Source organism: Haemorhous mexicanus, chromosome 7 (assembly GCF_027477595.1).
Source record: "Haemorhous mexicanus isolate bHaeMex1 chromosome 7, bHaeMex1.pri, whole genome shotgun sequence".
Lineage (NCBI taxonomy): Eukaryota > Metazoa > Chordata > Aves > Passeriformes > Fringillidae > Haemorhous > Haemorhous mexicanus.
In genome coordinates this window covers 20377424-20395040 of record NC_082347.1, presented here as the reverse complement: position 1 = coordinate 20395040, position 17617 = coordinate 20377424, and the positions used below count along the sequence as shown (strand labels likewise).

Here is a 17617-nt window from a genome sequence, read left to right as displayed (position 1 = left end):
ACCTGACCATTCCCTAGGATTGAATAGTTAAAGTTTTGGTGTATTGCTGCTCTCAAATTTAGTTTTTGATGTTTTGTTATGGGTGGTTTTTTTGGTTGTTTGTGGGTGTTTTTCTTCCTGATTCATCTTCTACAATGTCTGTAATTTTGGTTAACATGCTTTGCAAAGTTGGTACTCTTTTTGCAGTCCATTAAGTATCAAATACAACAATTTGGACAAAACACACAGGTTAATATGAAGAGAGGTACCACAGTTTATGGTTATGTGCATAACAGGGGGGCTGTGTGTAGTTTAACTTATTTTGTAAATCTTAAACCATGTACTATATATACTGCAAAACTTGAATGACTTCAAGGTTTGCAAAACTACAAGCTTCTTCTGTAATAATACCATTAGAATTTCTTAACTGAGTTATTTTGTGATCTGTCCCTATAAAATTGGAGCTACCAACCAGTTTAAACAGCTTTCCTTAAAGCTATTTGTATGTATAGTTACTTTCCACTGCAAGAACTTCTGATGCATATGTCACCAATACTTGAAGACATAACTGTCACATGTCAGTGTCACAATATTCCTATGAATATTAAGAGTAATGCAATCTATACAAATCTCTTTGGAAAATAGCTTAGGGCCAAATGTCAGTATGTGGTAGAGAAAACAAATGGTTGTCTTTCTGCTGGTGCACAGGCTTACTCAGAAACGTGATTTGGAACTTGAGCCAGTGTTTGTGCAAAACAAACCTAACCCTGGATGATATTCCACAGAATTAAAGTCGCTCTAACTGAATGCTTAGCTCAAAGGTAATGAAAACTGTTCTATATTTGACAGGGAATTATATACTGTACATAAAATAACAGAAAAACACCAATGAACAAACCCTTTCTGTTCTTGTGTTTCCTAAAATGGGAAATAAAGCTAAATTGCCCCTTCACTCCAATATCCTTTTTAGAAGCTCTTGAATTTTGCTCACTCAGTGCTATATTGCTGAAATGGCAAAGTCTCTTCCAGTAATTTTAGGAAAAGCTATCATCAAGCTGTCAACAGTCTAAATTGAGATTAAAAGTACCAAAGAGAAACCTTCACTATTACCAGAGTCCCAAATAAGTACACTTGAATAGGCAGATACCATCTAGAGTGTACAGTATGAGACCACTTATTCTTCCAGTTTTTTGGGTGATTTACAGGGATGAAGCATGATGTTAAGTAGTGACATTTTTCTCCTTTTCTTACCCAGAACTACTCAACCCAAAGGAAACATATAGTTGTTCTTGGAATTAGTTTCAAACATCACATAGCTGGGTCTAAGGGGTTTCTATCTCTCCCTCTTACATGTCATGTGCCCTTGGCTCCTATTGGTCACCAGAAAGATTTCCAATAATTCAACATCCAGAGTAGATAGAGCTGCAGGTTTGCAGTTCACCAAAATCAAGGTATCATTCATTCTGGCTGAAGGTGAGAGTTATGTCTGTAGCAATATGTCTTTGAACAGGAGGTTCCCTGAAAAAAGTTTATTATCACTGGTGAGTCAGCAGAGGCAGGATATTCTCTATTTTTATTCATCTCTGATAAGTAGCATCCTTGCTGTTCAGGCACACTTGCCTCTGTTAAGTTCTATTAGGATGTTTGTTTTGATGCATGATGCATCTGCATATTGTGACCTGATTTTTCCTAGGGACAAAAATGGGATTGTAACTATGGTCTGGCACAGAAATTGATGGCTGGTCTCCAAAAGCAAAATCTTAGTATGCAAATCTAGTCAGTCGCCTCTTAACATCTTATGTACTATCATTTAGGAGTCCAACAGCTACAACAAGGAAGATTTCTAAGTTACAACCCTTAACAAACTATTATCAGGATTAACTTCCATTGTTACGGATTTCTGATTATTTTTCTTGGGTTTGTTCTGGTAATTAAAATTTGAATTAGTATTTATGCTTTTTCTTCGCCAAAATACTGTAGCTGTATTTTATACTTTTATATTAACCACGCATTGGAGACCTGTGGGTTCATAAATTTTGAAAATATGTTCAATTATCAAGTCAGTAAGACTGAGGTGAATTCCTTTGATTGACTTTTGCAGCTTAGAAGTCAATATATCATTATGGAACAAACTGCACAGAAGATAACAATTATTTTCTCAGGACTCTCTTTAGTGAATTATCACGAGATTCAAGAAATAGTTTAGCTTTTGTATTTTTTTCTTTATTTGCCTTATTTTTTCATATATTATCATATAACTTTCAGTGAATGCTGTCCTTTGTTCCTTCTATTTAAACACATCATCTTTTTATATCTGTTGAAATGGGTAGTTCATAAATACTCTAGAGCAAACAAACTCTGTGTCTGGAACTGAACATGTCACTACTGTGTCACCAACCTAAGTTGACAATAATTCATATTCACCAACACAATTCTTTCTTTTCATGTCTTCTTCTGACTGCTCTGTAACTAAAAAGCAAGATGGTAAATGTGGCTTGTTTTAACTTTATTTTATATATATATATATATATGTCCTCAGTTGAAACATCCAATGGAATGAAGGTTAGTTTATTGTAAACCATACTTCTTCAGTCTGATCTTTTAAAATTAGAATCATAGGATCTTGAAACTTGTTAGGGAAAAATGTTTGGGCTTCTTCTCCCTTAACACCTGACTTTTAAGGGTTCTAGGCAAGTCCTTTTGGCTATTGAGTTCTTTTATTAGACTTCTGCTGTAGGTTTTAAGTGTTTATTGTTAACAATTCTATATACTTGGACACTTTTTTGCATTATAGGCACTATAATTTTTAATAGATCCCTTCATTTAGCTCACAGTGAAGTGGAATGGGGAAATCATTTTGGATTTTTTTCTTTAGATTTGAAAAGAACAGTATCTTAGCCCAACTCCCTATTTTCTATCTCCTTTCATTCATGTGGACTTACTCATAACTTCTTTTAGGCAAATATTTATCTGTTTCAGCAAGAGGAAAAATTTTGACATTGCCTAAAGATTTCCTGACAAAGATGGTAATTTTTTTTAAGCTGTCAGCTGTATGAAAATATTCATTTAGTAATGATATATAATGCCATTGTGTAAACTCTTGTGAGAACAGCAACCTTGAGGAATGGCAAGGAGCCTTTACAAAAACAAATTAATCCTTCATGGCTGGTAACTCCGTGCACCTGCAACCACAGCACTGATCCTGCAGGTGCATCCGCTCTGCCTGATCACTGACCCCCACTCAGAGCACTGACAGTGTTTGTTTTGTCACACAGGCCTCCAGTGCTGCTGCCTCTGCCTCTCCAGAGATGCACTACACACCTCTGCCTTCTGGATCCAGAGACCTCACCAACCACAGAGGTGCGAGCTGCCTTTCATTGCTATGAGCTGCTGCCGGGTGTCAAGCTTTGCTCTAAGGCCTTCTCTGGGTTAGGTGCTGCTGCATTTCACTGCACAGAGATCACCATGCCTTTCAAGCACTATATGAGGGAACCATAGCTGTCAAGACTACAGATTTTAACTCACATTAAATAGGATTTACAGGTAGTCTACCGGGAAAGCAAATAAATCTATGGATAATAACGCTCAGTGATTTTTGCGTGTGTGTGTGAGAGAGAAAAATGTAAAGAGATTAGAGTACTTAAACATTGCTAAGCAGATGATTGCATGCAGCATTGGTAATTTTGAGAGAATTTGTAAACTTTCTAATATTTTTTAAGTGAGAGCTTTTAGGCAGTTTAGAAATTAGGGCTATAATTTTGAAATGTTAACACATTTTCATTGCAATAGAAAGGGATTCTTCTCTGTTTTTCAACATAAAAAGTGGATCAGTTTTCAATTTCCTTCTTCATCAATCCTTACAATTTAAAAAAGCACCTTGGGCAAATTCACAAATTCCTTCTGCATACCTATGAAACAAAAAAATTCAGGGAACAGGTGAAAAACTGAAGTAGTCAGGAAGGGTACATTCCAAGCTTTTTCATGTTTTCCAAAATGGAGAAATTTGTAAATCTTGCAGCACTTTTTCATCTTAAAACCAGAGAAAAAATCCTCTTATTTATTTCCCACATTACCCATTGATTCTCCATTGATCATGTAAACCATTTGTCTATAGGCAGGTTTTTTTCTAGGATACCATGATCAAAGTCAGCATTATATTTATGAATTGATGGTAGCTTAATTTAATGTGTGTTCAAATTCTGCAGCACTACAGGGGATGGAAGCAGCTTTAGTAGCATTCCATACTACTTGATACCTTCTGAAAGAATCAGGCCGGTAATGCACCTGAAGAAGGATCTGTGATTCAGGTGTGAAGGATGAGGAAAGCAGGTGATTAGAACTTCATTTGTTGCTGTTAGAGCTGAGGTTGAGTTTGAAGCTACATCCTGGCCTTGGTGTAGATTGCTGTGGTGGAAATCAGATGTCCAAGATTGCTGTGGGTGCAGTGTATTCCAGCACTGAGCACACATAGAAGCTGATACTTTTTAAAGAGAGAGGACCAACCAAAACCCTGAATTTGAGCACAGACCTGGACTTGAGAGATTTAAAAACAACCTCTCCCCTGTCAAAAAACCTTCAACCCAGCACCCTTCCTCTCCAGCCTCCCTCCTCCCCACCATTCCCAAGATAAGTAGCTTTGATTTTCAGATAAGCATGTTGCCTTTGAGCTTGGATTTCTGGTGTTGACTTAAATGGCTAGGGTCTACAAACACAATAAATAGAATGACAGAATCTTGAAAAATACGTTAGTTCTATTGGAATGCTTTCAAAGTACCCTTAAAAGCCAGGTATCTTCAGATTTTTTATTTAGGTAATAGTGTATTGGAAGTGTGGCTTCATGGCTGATTTTGTTATCTAACTTGACAAAAGAAATGCCTGTAGTGTTGGATCAAAATCTGTGTGCCTGCATTATTGATTGACTCCTCTTGCAATAGAGCAGTTGTGTGGCTGCAGTAGGTGTTACAGGCACATCCAGCAGGTGTTTGTTCAGCGTGGGAGCTTGCCAGGCTCTAAGTGCCCACTGTCCTCACCAGGGTTTCAGAATGCCTGCCCCCTTGCCATGAAAGAGGAAAATTATATTCCCCAAATCACAAACTTTCTACCCTTAGCAGTTCACATAATTTTTATTACTTCTGTCTTTACTCTTCCCAGAAATATTCTGCTCTGCATGCTAAATATGCTGTGAATTTCCTTGTGATTAAGCACAGTTATAAATAAAGTGAAAGGAGAAGAGCTTGTCATCCAAAGAAAGGGTAAAATTGGTCCTTAAAGAGACATTGTTAGCACTATTTGATTAGTTTATATATATATGTATGTATGTACATATATGCACATATTCACAAGGAAATAATTAAGGACACTTTTCAAAATTCCAGGTCTTGGAAGAACCAATTCCAAGCTTAGAACAACCTGCTGGCAAGGCCCGTTAACTCAATCATCTTCTTTTATACAAAGAGAAGTTCCAAAGTTCCCAAGCCCATAAAAGATTAATTGCAGTCAATAGAAAAATCTCCAAGGAAAGAATGAAATACTTAAGCATGCTATTTTAGGTTCTGAATATGTTCAATTTTTTTTCTTCACGGAATGCTTTCAGTGTTGTAAAGTGGAATTGAATCAGCTGTTGCATATGTAAATATTGGCGGTTTTCAGTGCATACTGGAATGAAGAATGCTGTAAGTTTGTGAGTGTAATTTGTCCCTGGAGAAACTTGTTTACCAGAATCCTGAAGTCTGGCAAATGGTTTGGTACAGCTGCAAATTGATTTTTAGGGGACTGTGAGGGGGAGCAGGAACAAGCTGGATGTATTTGCTCGGTACAGTCTCACTTGACTATTTCTCACTCTATTTAGCTATGATTTTTTACAGGGAGAGCAAAAACATATAATTATCTGTGGGTTGTACTGTGTGTCTTACAGCTTTTGTGTGCATGCATGCAGTATGTGATTTCCAGTCAGGATCTGGTCTTTAGGTTGACTCCATATTTTGTACAGACAATTTCAGGAATGGTGAAAATCTCTCTTTCCCTTCCAAAGCCCACGGAAACAGCATATGACAGTGTGATGTCAGCATGGAATGACAAGGAATGATCACTGCAAATATATTGAGTGTTATGATGCTTGAGTATATAAGTACATGAAGAAAGAAGTAAATATTCCATCATGTTTTTAAGCATTAGAAATTTTTTCTCCATCTTGGGAAAGTTGTATTCCCTTATGTTGCAGTGCTGCTTAGACCCACTTTTCTAAGTTTCTTACCTCAGTCCCACTGTTCATATTTTTCAATGAAAAATCTAAAGGCCTTCTATTTGGATTTTGGGCATCTGACAGCAATATGACTTGATTCTTTGTGATCTAATTGCTATCCTGTTAGACAAGGCTTCCAAAGTGGTAATTTTATAACTGGCTGTATTTTTGTTTTGATTCCAAAAAAATGATCTCAAACTTCTGAGGGTCTTTCCTTGGTCTTTGTTAAAGTAGGATTTTGTATTTTACTTTGTATGGATTTAGAACCCAATGATTTACTTGAGTGAAGTTTGTGCAGTTCTCTTACCTGGTTAAAAGAAATCAGTTCAAGACACAGCCTCCTCATAAAACGGCTTCTTTTCTTTCATAGTCTATACATTGCTTGTATTGTTCTAGCTTTCAATTTTTCTGATGAAATCAAATATTTATGCCCCACATTCCTGTCTACTTTTTCAGATCTACCTTTAAGGAAAAAAAAAAATCAATTCTTAACATAGTTGAAATTGATGAAAAAAATTTAAAGTCGAAGCAATGTATTTATAAGGATAATTTGTCTGATGTGTGGAAAAAGGCCCCTCACCCTTTGCCCCACTCAAGTTGTAGGTTTGGTTTTTTATAATGGCATCCTTGCTTTATGTATAAGCATTCAAACACAAATTGCCTTCTAAAAAGAGCAGTTCTTTCCAGTTGATGAGGAAAATAGCAGTTTATCATTCTGTCTCTTCAGAAGCAATATCACTAAATCATGGCTATCATGAAAATCTGTTTTTCCATACAAAAGCATGTGCTGGATGCCTTTTGTATAAGCAGTTATTTTATAATGTTGTGTATTACCTGATTTACTTGGAAACATACTAATTTGCCAAAGCCATTTGGTTTCCAGTAACACACCTCCTCCTTTTCTGTGCTCTTGTTTCTGGGAAAAACCAGTGGTAAGCCTACCCCATATCTTACTGGTAAAAGGAAGAAGAAGCAGTTTCCATTAAAAACTAAGCCTGTATTTATGTAAGTAGTTTTTAGAACCTTTGCTTGGATTTAGGCCAAGGTTTAATAGTTCTAATCTATTATGACTTGTAAAAACTTTCTGAACAACACCACTGTCCTGTTTTGGTGTTTATCCAGGTAATTATCCAAGCATCCTGGTATGTGCAGTCATTACATTGTCTTATGTTTGAATGATGAGCGCCCAAATGAAAAATTGGTATTTATTCTACCAATATGTTTCAATCAACTGACAGATGTGTTTTCCTATTTTATTTTCTTATCTTGAAAGTCTCCACTGCATTCAAATCCAATGCCCAGAAATCCAAGAAGAGAATATTTTGAAGCTCCTTATTAACCTTCTAAAGGTAATTTTACAGAGCCTTTTTGAACAAAGGAAGTGAGAGGCTCCTTTTGCTCTCAGTTTCTCTTTGTCTAACAGAGTTGTACTGCAGGTTTCTTTTGGAATTAAAATCTTTCCAAACTTTCCCATTCTTCAGCAATCATAATCATAGAGAGACACCTGAACTTGCAGTGTTTCCTTTTTCTGTGATTGTTACACTGTGCTATTGTTCCCAGAGTATTTGGCGTAGTAAATTTTCACTAATGACTGGGATGTTCATACAGAATTCCTCCTAATTGATTGTTGGGGTGTGCCAAACAGAAAACCAGTAGCTTTGTTGGAGTTTAGATAAGTACTGACCAAGATAAAAGTGGACTACAGAATGCACAGCAAGGGTTTAGCCATCCAGTTGGGCAGGAATTCACAATCCAGTACATGTTGAAGGATGTCTGCTTCTTTCAAAATTTGGTGTTGAAGGAAAAAAGTAGGAATTTTGAAGAGACAGGGAGTAGTATAATTAAACGGATTATTCTCCAAAGATTTGTTCTGTCTCAATTTCCTCAGGTTGCCCATACTTTATAAATATTCTTAGGTTCACGTGGAACTAATAATGTCTATCAATCCTTCCAGAATTTGGTCTAGAGTTTTAATATAATACTTTAAAATATTTGAAGTAAAATTGACATGCACCCCTTAATAATAAATGTTAATATAAAGTGTTCTTATTCTACACACACTTTGTGAAAAGCCATGCTGTCTTTAAATCACAGACATAAAAAGGAAAGGAAATTACTTTACATGAAACTTACTTCCAGAAAGATAAGTATCCTGTTTATATTATCATTGTGGTCCTCTCTGTTGTTGTTATTGACACAGTTGTTAGGTACTGGTTGTGTTTTCAAGCCAGAGGCTTATTTAGCGTTTGAAATTGATTGCTGGGGAAGTTGCAAAGCAATTTATGTAGCAACTTATCATAATTAGTTAGTTTTCTTAGTGTGAACTGCACTTTATGCTTGTCAATTGATTTTTCTGTGTAAATGCATAAGGCATTGTATACTGTCAAAAAACCCCAAACCCCAAAAAAAACTTATGGTTAGTACTTAATCATTCAGTTAAAAAGGTGTATCCATATATGTATATAAGATGTATTTGCTTTAACTTGTTTAATAACTAGGGATAGGATGAATAAGAAAATTGCAAGCAGATGCACTATGTGAAAGTTCTGGATCAGGCAAAGATGCTGTGAGACATTTTTCTTTATTGTTTTATGTAAAGTGTCCTTTGAAAATACCATCATTTTTAACCTGCATTATGTTGTGGTGTGTAGACTGAAGACTTCTTAGGCCAGGATCTTCTCATCAGGAGATGAATTACCTTAAACAAACAAAAAAACGTTCTCAATAGCGTGGAACAGACAAGATCATATTTTCCAGGGAAGGAACACTCAAAAATAAGCTGTGACATTTCCTATTAGTGCCAGGAAATATGTCCCAACAGTGAGATGTGATGTGGTCATGACTTAGCCTCGAGGGGAGTGGGTGGAAATCCTCTTCTTTTGACACTCTGGGAGAATGCTAAAATAAGAAGTCTGTTATTAAAAAAAAAAAAAAAAAATCCCATGGATCTGCCTGTATGAAGTGAGAAACTGGGTTCTAGTTCCATAGTTTTTAGATTAGAAAATAGACATTAATGGAAGCTTAAGACACATGGGAGAAGCAGGGAAAGCCAAGTGATGGTATAGATGAGTATCAACGGGAGAAAAGACTTGGTTAAGAAAAAATTGTTTTCTGGTCTCAGTTCCCTTTAGTTAAGGGGAAGTGAAAGAAAAAATAAATCCATCAGAGATGAGTAGGGGTTTTGTAGTCCAGATGTGTCAGAAGGTAATGCAGAAACTTAAAGAATTGTGGTGTAAGGTGTTCCTGGTGCAGGTGGGAGAAGGGCAGAGCAGGCTTCTCTCGTTCCTGCACTGGTGGCTCCTGCTGATGCCCACAGACTCCCCAAGCCTTACACCTGGAGATGAGGTGAATGTACTGACTCATTTCTCTCTTCAGTGGGGTGCCTGGTTTCTTAGCTCTGACCATGGTTTTTCCCTTCCAAGGTGGATCCCAGTTTGCTGCTTGCTCAGTATTTCTGATATGTTTGCTTTGTGGGGAGAAGAATGGCTAGTAGGAATGAATGGAACAAAGTAGATGGGGAGAAATGCTAGAAGGCACAGTTCCTTAGGGAAGTGTACTCCAGTAAAATGCTTCTAGCTGATAACAGAAGCCCACCTGTATTAGTATTTGCCAAGCCTGCAAATGCATTTGTCATCTATCCCAGTTTTGTGAAATGACTCACAATCAAAAATTTTGCCTTTCAATGGAACTGAGAGGTCCCATACCCACACATGTGATCAACTCAGCTCTCAGCTTTGGAGTGGTTTTTTGCAGGGCAGTCATGAAAGAACAGGTTGAGGAGGATCTCATGTAGTCCCTTTTCTGAGCCCTACTTTATTTGTTGACTGGAATAGAACTGCCACAAATAGCTGTGCTGTTTGTGGACCAATTTGCCTCACTTTCTCAGTAGTGATAATTTCTGCCAGCATCTGCATGTTTCTCTGTAAAGCACAATGACTTTCCCAAATGTGGAATAAATTGTAGTTGGATTTGAGTGTGACCTTGACTAATGTGGTTCAAGAAATAAATTTTCTGGGTCATTGGATTCATATTCTTGTCACTTACAGGGTCAACAATTTTCTGTCTGTGTATACAAGGAATGTTGGATTTGAATCAGGATACTGTAGATTATTAAAACTTCAGCATAAAAATGTATTATCTTTCTGTATATTGCAGTGATGGGAGCAACTAGTCATGTGAAAGTAAGTTGGGGTAAATGAGGTGGGGATGATATATAAAGTGACTTGCAGTTTTGTGTAAGGTCTTTCTTGATGGCCAGAAAAGTTAAGATTTGTTTTTAAATGACAGCATATTTTAATTTGTGAGCCTTCTCTGTGTTCTGTGGTTTGAAACTGAACCCAAGGGATGTGATTGAGCTGACCAGAAGTAAGTTCAAGAGGATCACTTCCTGGTGTGCTGTGTCTCTGTGGGAATAAAATATGTGTGTTTCTCTGCAAGAAAACTTAAAAAGAAGAAAAAGAGAGTAATTAAATAGTTAATCAAATTCAGATTAAAATATTATTAAATATGTCAGATGTTGAGCACAAAATTCCCATTCTTCATCTAGTAGTCTAAGACTCAGGCAGACTTTCATAATTGTCAGTATTTTTTTCCAAATATTATAGAAACTTTCATTTTTCCACAGTGTGCATTCCCCAATCTGACTGTTGAAGGCCTGACCATTTTCCATATTTTTGTCACTCTGAGGTTTTTCATTGTAACTTTTTCCATATTTGCCAAAACTAGCAGTCTAGACCCAAGTCACCCATACAAGTGTCACATCAGAGGGAATGTGATTAATGAGGAAAAAGCCCGTAACTTCATATTTTTGGGAGACTAGAGACTGTCTGATATTTCACAACATAGCTCATTTTGTCATGCTGGCAATAAGAAACCATAAGAATGCTCAAGCAGGGTGACTAAATAGTGGCAGAAATATATAGAAAACACTGTCTTCTATAAGTGGAAACTTGGGATCCAAACCCGTAAGCCTACCTAAAATCTTCTTTGGATATGTGGGAGAGCTAATGATGCAGTGTGTATACAACTGGAAATTAAAAAAAAAAAAAAAGTAGTAAATTTGCCACTTGGCCTTATAATTTTTTTTTTTACAATAAAGAATTCCAGTCATCAACCCCAGTATTACAGCTCTTCCAAAGAAATTGGTTCAAAGCACTCCAGTGCTGTGCAGATACAGTCTCCTGAGAGATCCCCATGTTTAGTTAGCACTCTGGTCTAGCCTGTTTTTGCAGGAGTCCTCCAATTTTATCATTCAGGCAGTTTTATGGCCTCGTTGGAACAAATAAACAAACATCTGGAATCATGTGGTATATTTAATTAAAAACTTTTTGTTTGGCCAGAAATAGTAAAATCATGAAAAATTGCCTGTCTCCAAGCTCAGAAAGGCCAAATGATGAAGCTGTTGGCTACAGACAGTTTTACAATGTATTGAAATTCATAGATGTGCACACCTGCTGCAAGTCCCCCCCTTTTTTTGATTCATAACCATTAATGAGTGTTTAGTGCACAGATTGTAGCCCTTGTTTAAATGGGAATTTACTGTTTTTAATAACATATAGACACGTGTTGATATATTCCATACAGCCTGAACTGTTCCTTTCTGTAGTACACAGACAGGATAAAGCTTTATATTATTGGTTAAAGGGAAAAAAAAGAAAAAAATCTTTATGGTGCATGTTCCATTTGAATATTTTTTCGTATGAGCATGTTTTCATTCCAGAGGCAGTAAATATCTGCCCCATGCTAAGGGTCTGTGTAGCAAATGTTGGAAATGTGAAAGATGGTGTTTTCTCAGTAAAACTAGAATTTGTAATGAAAATGTAAATTTTCATTGTTATGTTTAATGTATTTTTGGGGGAAATTTTCAAAAGACTCTTGCTTTTGCAGATAAAACTGTTTGATGTCGTCTGAGGTATTACTCTGTGGTCACAAAGTGTTTTACAGACAATTCTTATTTAAAAAAACTACTTTGCCTGTTGGGCTTTTATCTGTTTGAAATGCACAAATGTAGGCTTTTGAACATATGGGACATAGTTTGAGTTTGTACATCTCAGTTTTTAAATAGCTGAGACTTCTATTGAGAAAATGGCATGCACACAGAAAGCAGTACTGCATCCAAATGTTGTTCACTATTCTTCATATTTCTTGTGATTAAAATAATGTGGCCATTCCATTTTTGAGAAAGTGGAATGCATTTCTCTGAGAATTTAGACTTTTTAGCAGGTTAGGATGGATGGAATACTGACATGACTTTGGCCACAGGCCTGTAGTTGGTGTTACTCACCTGAATGAAGAGGATGTGGGTGTCATCTGAAAAAGCACTAATTCCCACATAGTCAACACGTGTAGAAGCCTGCTTTAAAAAATAGGGGAGGGAAGAAATTTCCTCCACAGTCAGAAGGGCAGCCATCTGCAAAACAACAGTGGAACTGTTTTACCCCCTTGTGTGTTTGTTCTTTATAGCAGGCACATCTTGCTGTAACATCTCTGCGTCTTTCAAACTATGAGCAGCCAAAGAGATGCAATGTATTCTGCATTTTGTTGTTCACAGTGTGTGCTGTGTAGCAGTGGGTGAAGGGTCCTTTTATAAATTTGATTTCAGGAAGGAAAAGAGTAACTTTGGAGGATTTCATTGCATGATCTTATGCAAGGAGAGAAAGCTGTCAACTTTTTACTGGATATGAATATCTGTATTCATGATCTAATGCATTTACTGATCAAAGTTCCTTGCAGAGCTCTGAAAGCAAATGATAAGTAGGTTGATGACTTCCTTTTTTTTTTTTTTTCTTGTTTTGTGATATTTTTGTGGTCTGTTAATAACCTCATTGTAAGAAAAGTAAATGATAGGAAGCCCCATGACATCCTTCACTAACTTTGTATGCCCTTAAGCAGAGAGATCACACCTGGGGAGAAGAAAGGGAGGAGACAGAGAGGTAAATAATAAGTATAAACAAGTGCAAGTGTTTTATGTCCCTTACCAAACAGAGGATGGCTGGTCCTTTTTTTGTTGATATTCATTATGTTACCTTTTACAGTCAGAGATATCTTGGAAATTGTTTCTATTTACACAGAATGAATTTCTTTTTCTGTGTGATTGACAACGCTGATATGCTTTGTAAGACCCTTTTTGTCTATGACTCTAAAGTGCTTAGTAAACCTAGGCAGCCACCTGAAAGACCCCCCACCTGTGGCTGCATAAAACCAAAATAAAGAATGGAAAATAACCTATTGAGTATTCACTTTCCCACCCACTGAGAGCAAAATGCAATGTAGTGCAATTTTAGTACTTGCGTGCCACTGGGGAAAATAGACTCCTAAAATCACATAGTGAAGCATTGGAAAAATTCAGTGAATTTGTACTAAGCACTGGGTTATAAAGCCTAAGGAACCGTAGGCTTTGCTTCTCAAGTGAAACAGATTTGTATTGCTGTTCTGTTAGAATGCCTCCAATTGCCATGATGATATTTAGCACAGTAGGCTGAAAAAATGTAAGGCTGGTGAATACAAGTCCTTTCACAGGAATGCTTACAGAGGGGGTGCAAGCAACCTTCTGATGTCTACTTAAAGACCAAACAAGACTTTAGTCTCTCATTTGTTTTTGTTTTTTTTTCCATTTGCTCAGTGTCAGGCCATGTAGAGAGATGTGGAAAGAGCACATGTCCCAGGCTGCCTCTTTCAAAACCATTTCTATTACTAGACATGGCTTCTCACATCTAGTAGAGAACTAAAATAGTGTTCCCTCTTGCCTGAGAGGAGTTAGAATATGTGTGTACCAAAACTGCAGGACTACCACAGCAATGTGCTGGATTTCCCCTTGCTGACTTGGCTTCCCCTGCACCACCACTGCAGGAGCAGTGACTGTACTGTCTTCAGTCATCTGTGCTTAGGAAAACTGCATCTGTCCCAGCTCTACCTTTGCTTGGAAGAATTGGAATCTGTCTTAAAGCCAAGGGGTTGGCAAAAAACCCACTCAACACACACCAAACAAACCAAACACACCCTACCTTCCCTCCACATAATTAATTAATTTAGCAGATTGTGTCTGTCTTAAAAGGTAGTAAATGATAAATTTCATGGGGGGCAAAAACAGAGCAACTTAGAATAAATAGATTAAATATAAGCTATTACATCATTCAGAAGCAATTTGTTGCTGCCAAATGCCAGCTATTACTGATGTGAAGTATATGACAGAAAAATAAATACCATGTGTGAGATTACAGTAAGGTAAAAAGGAGAAATGTGGACATCCACTCAGCAGATAATTGTGGATATAAAGTTTGCCCTGTAATCTGATGCTAGATAACAATGGCAGTAGAAGTGTGGAGAATAGCTGAAGGAGTCCCTTTGCTGTTGTTTCCTCTTCAATTGTGTTTCACTGTCAATATAAAAAGTAATTCCTTTACCAGGGTATGTTCAGTAGTAAAATGAAAGAGAAGCTGTGAGCTAAATTAATCTGTGTTGAAAAATCTGTTTGTTATAAAGGAGTATAATGGCTTTATTCAAAAGAGAATGAGACAAAATAGAACATCATGAGAATGTTATGAGAAGAATTAGAACATCAGGAGATGCCACCAAGGAGAGTGTGTTTGACATATTTTTAATGTTTGATAATTCTTTTATCCTGCCAACCCTTAATAAAAGTTTGTTTGGGTTTTTTTTCCTTCTCTCTGTGTGTTTAGGGAAGATGGCCCTTAGACAAAATTTCTGGATTAAATGAAGTAGTTAAGATAGTCTGCAAGATTTGGAGATGGCATTCATTTAGGAGATGTAGGAACCATAATTCAGGCAGAAGTTGTTCCCACAAGAAGCTAAAACAGACTGCAGTTTAGCAAATAAGTAAAGAAAATACGCAAAATACTGGTATGTTTTGCAGAGTAAAAAGAAAATTTCAAGGAGTTCTAGAAGTGACTTTGTCAGTGAGAATAGATGCCAGCTTGCTGTGGTTGATATGGTACCTGGGAATGCACTGAGTGGAAGATGTGTGTCAGAAAAGGAATGTTTCTTTCACGAGCAGGAATGCACTTGTAACCTCAAATTGTCCATCCTGAATGGAGGCAGGATTTCCCTGACAGACTAATATTTAGGATCTAAAATATTTTTTTTTTTTTGGTGAACATACCACCAGTGTATGCCACAGTGTTTCAGCAGGGAGCTGAGTCTTAGTCTACCATTCTCTTTTTTCAGTGGCACAGGCAGGAAAGTGAAAACCTTGATACTTGCTGGTCTGACATTCTATGAATTGTTCAGGATTGGTTCCTATGCATGTGAGAGAGCAAAGGTAGAGCTATTCTGCAGCAATTTTAGAAGGTGCCAGTTTCTGAGGAAGGTTAAAAAGTTGTGCATCACTTCAATCCCATTTAGAAAATCGGGGAAAGCAAAGCGCGTCTGATTGCTAAAATCAGGTCATGACAGTAGGGAAGCCAGTTTTAAATCTATGTAACTGTTGTAGCTTATGTAATATGAGTTGGTTAAAATTAAAACAGAATTATTCTGATAACACTGAATGTTAATGGGACCGTCTTCAGAAAATGCTTTTAAATAAATAAAGGTACTAGAGCAAGTTCTGATCTCTGAAGTCCAATCTACCTTTCACTGGAAGTGTTTTTTAAGTATGGTGATGGAACAAAGAATTAAATGAAAAGCAAATGCCAAAATATTAATGGTTTTATGTTCTTTTAAGTAAATTAAGTAGCACATTCCTTACCTGAAGTTTTCACTTGTTTTCTTTCTGTTTATTTCTACATGGGTTTGAAAGAATTTTCTAAACTTCCAAAGCAAACTATTTAATACCTCCTTGTAGGTATTTTGAACTTCTCTAATTTGTGCATTTTGAGATAAATCAATTTTTTTTTCAAATTCTATTATATTATTTGTTAATAAAAAAGGTATTTGACTCTTGTTTCTTGTCTGTTCCCAAGTCTCATATGCTTAATAGAAAAGATTTTTCAGTCAGTCTAAAGAAGGGTTTCTCTGATGTGTAGGTTAGAAATACTGTGGTGGAAAAAACTGTGTTAGTACAAGAGAGGAATCTCTAGGTAATTTCTCCTCGTGGCTGTAGTTAAACCTGAACAGATTATGGGGAGGAAATCCATACACATGCTAGACATCTCTATGCCTTAAAACAACTGCCTGCAGGTGTTTTAGCCATGCACATGTGGCTGGATGTAGGATGGCTTTTCAGATTTTCAGCCAAGTCTTCACTTGCAGGGTAATGAAATGTTGAAGGAGAGGGAAACAAGATACATATATGTGTAGAGGTTATGATGTCATATGTGATGAGTTATTGCTGTTTTGATACTTCTCATAAATTCATTCCAAATCAATTGCTAAGCCATATTTCTGTACTGGTAATTTAAAATCTTGGAGAATGTGAAGTTGTGTGTATGTACTCGTGTCATATGCTCTCTGTAATAGCCAGCCATTGTCTCTGAGCTGAGGGAAGCACCTTCACCTACTCACTGAGCTACAGCTATATTCCTTACTATGAGGTTCAGGCATCTTGGGAGCAAATTGAGGTCAGTGTGGAAAAATCTAAAATTCACTTTCCTACAGGCAAAACACATCAACTGGGCACGGACTTTTTTGAGCATCAGAGTTAGACCATATGTCAGTTTGGCAACACATCCTAAAGCATGGCCCCAAGCAGCTTAAACGTTTCTTGAGAGTAACAGGAGGGTAACTCAGAGAATTACTTCCTCCAAAGTATGAACTTCACCTGTAGTGCCAAGTTATAGACACTACAGTGCCTGTATACAAACAGTGGTGCTGTGTATTTTGATCTCATTTGCCAAGCTCTGCATGGCAATTGAATGAACAGAAGCATATGGGTGAATTCTATCCAAGAGATATGCAAACTTTCTGCTGCTCTCGTGAAGCAGCTTAAATGTTTTGATTGATCATCATCAGTACTACTATTTTGGTGATTCTTGATTTCAAAATAGACTTGGAGTTCCTTAAGCGTAGCTTGATAGGATTTAACCTCTCTAATGAGAGCTTGATAGATAACATGTTTAAATTAGAAGGGGAAGGGGGGCAGTGTGAAATAGATCATGTTGTAATTTCAGTAATCACATGCACTGAAATATGTCATTGAAAAGATACTTAAGAATCTTAAATCTTAGGATGCCTGTCAGATTTCTTTTAGTCTATGAACAATGACAATCATAATTTGACGGTGAAATACGGTCAGAGCTTCTGTCTCCTTGACAATCACTCCAATATTTAGACAAAAAAGCACATTCTCACAGATTTCATTAGTCAACTTGTGCTTTTACCTTTTCCCTCATGTAACTCTAATACTCTGAGAAGCCTAGACAAGTAGAATTGAGTGTTTTCTCATACCAACCTGAAAGAAATTACATGTGAGTATGAAAAGCCAGAGAAACTTTAAGGTCAATC

The 17617-nt window shown here is 36.8% G+C and overlaps 1 protein-coding gene across 5 annotated transcripts in view; it reads left to right on the top strand.

Annotated features, from left to right (window-relative positions):
- LRMDA (leucine rich melanocyte differentiation associated) overlaps positions 1-17617 on the top strand; it is a 633198-nt gene that overhangs the window by 534331 nt on the left and 81250 nt on the right. For 2 of the 5 annotated variants that reach the window (XM_059851314.1, XM_059851317.1), the window contains exon 6: positions 3255-3339. The exons of the other annotated variants lie outside the window; for them this stretch is intronic. In XM_059851314.1, the coding sequence (XP_059707297.1) occupies positions 3255-3339 (85 nt within the window). The remainder of the gene's footprint in view (positions 1-3254; positions 3340-17617) is intronic. 5 annotated transcript variants of the gene reach the window in all.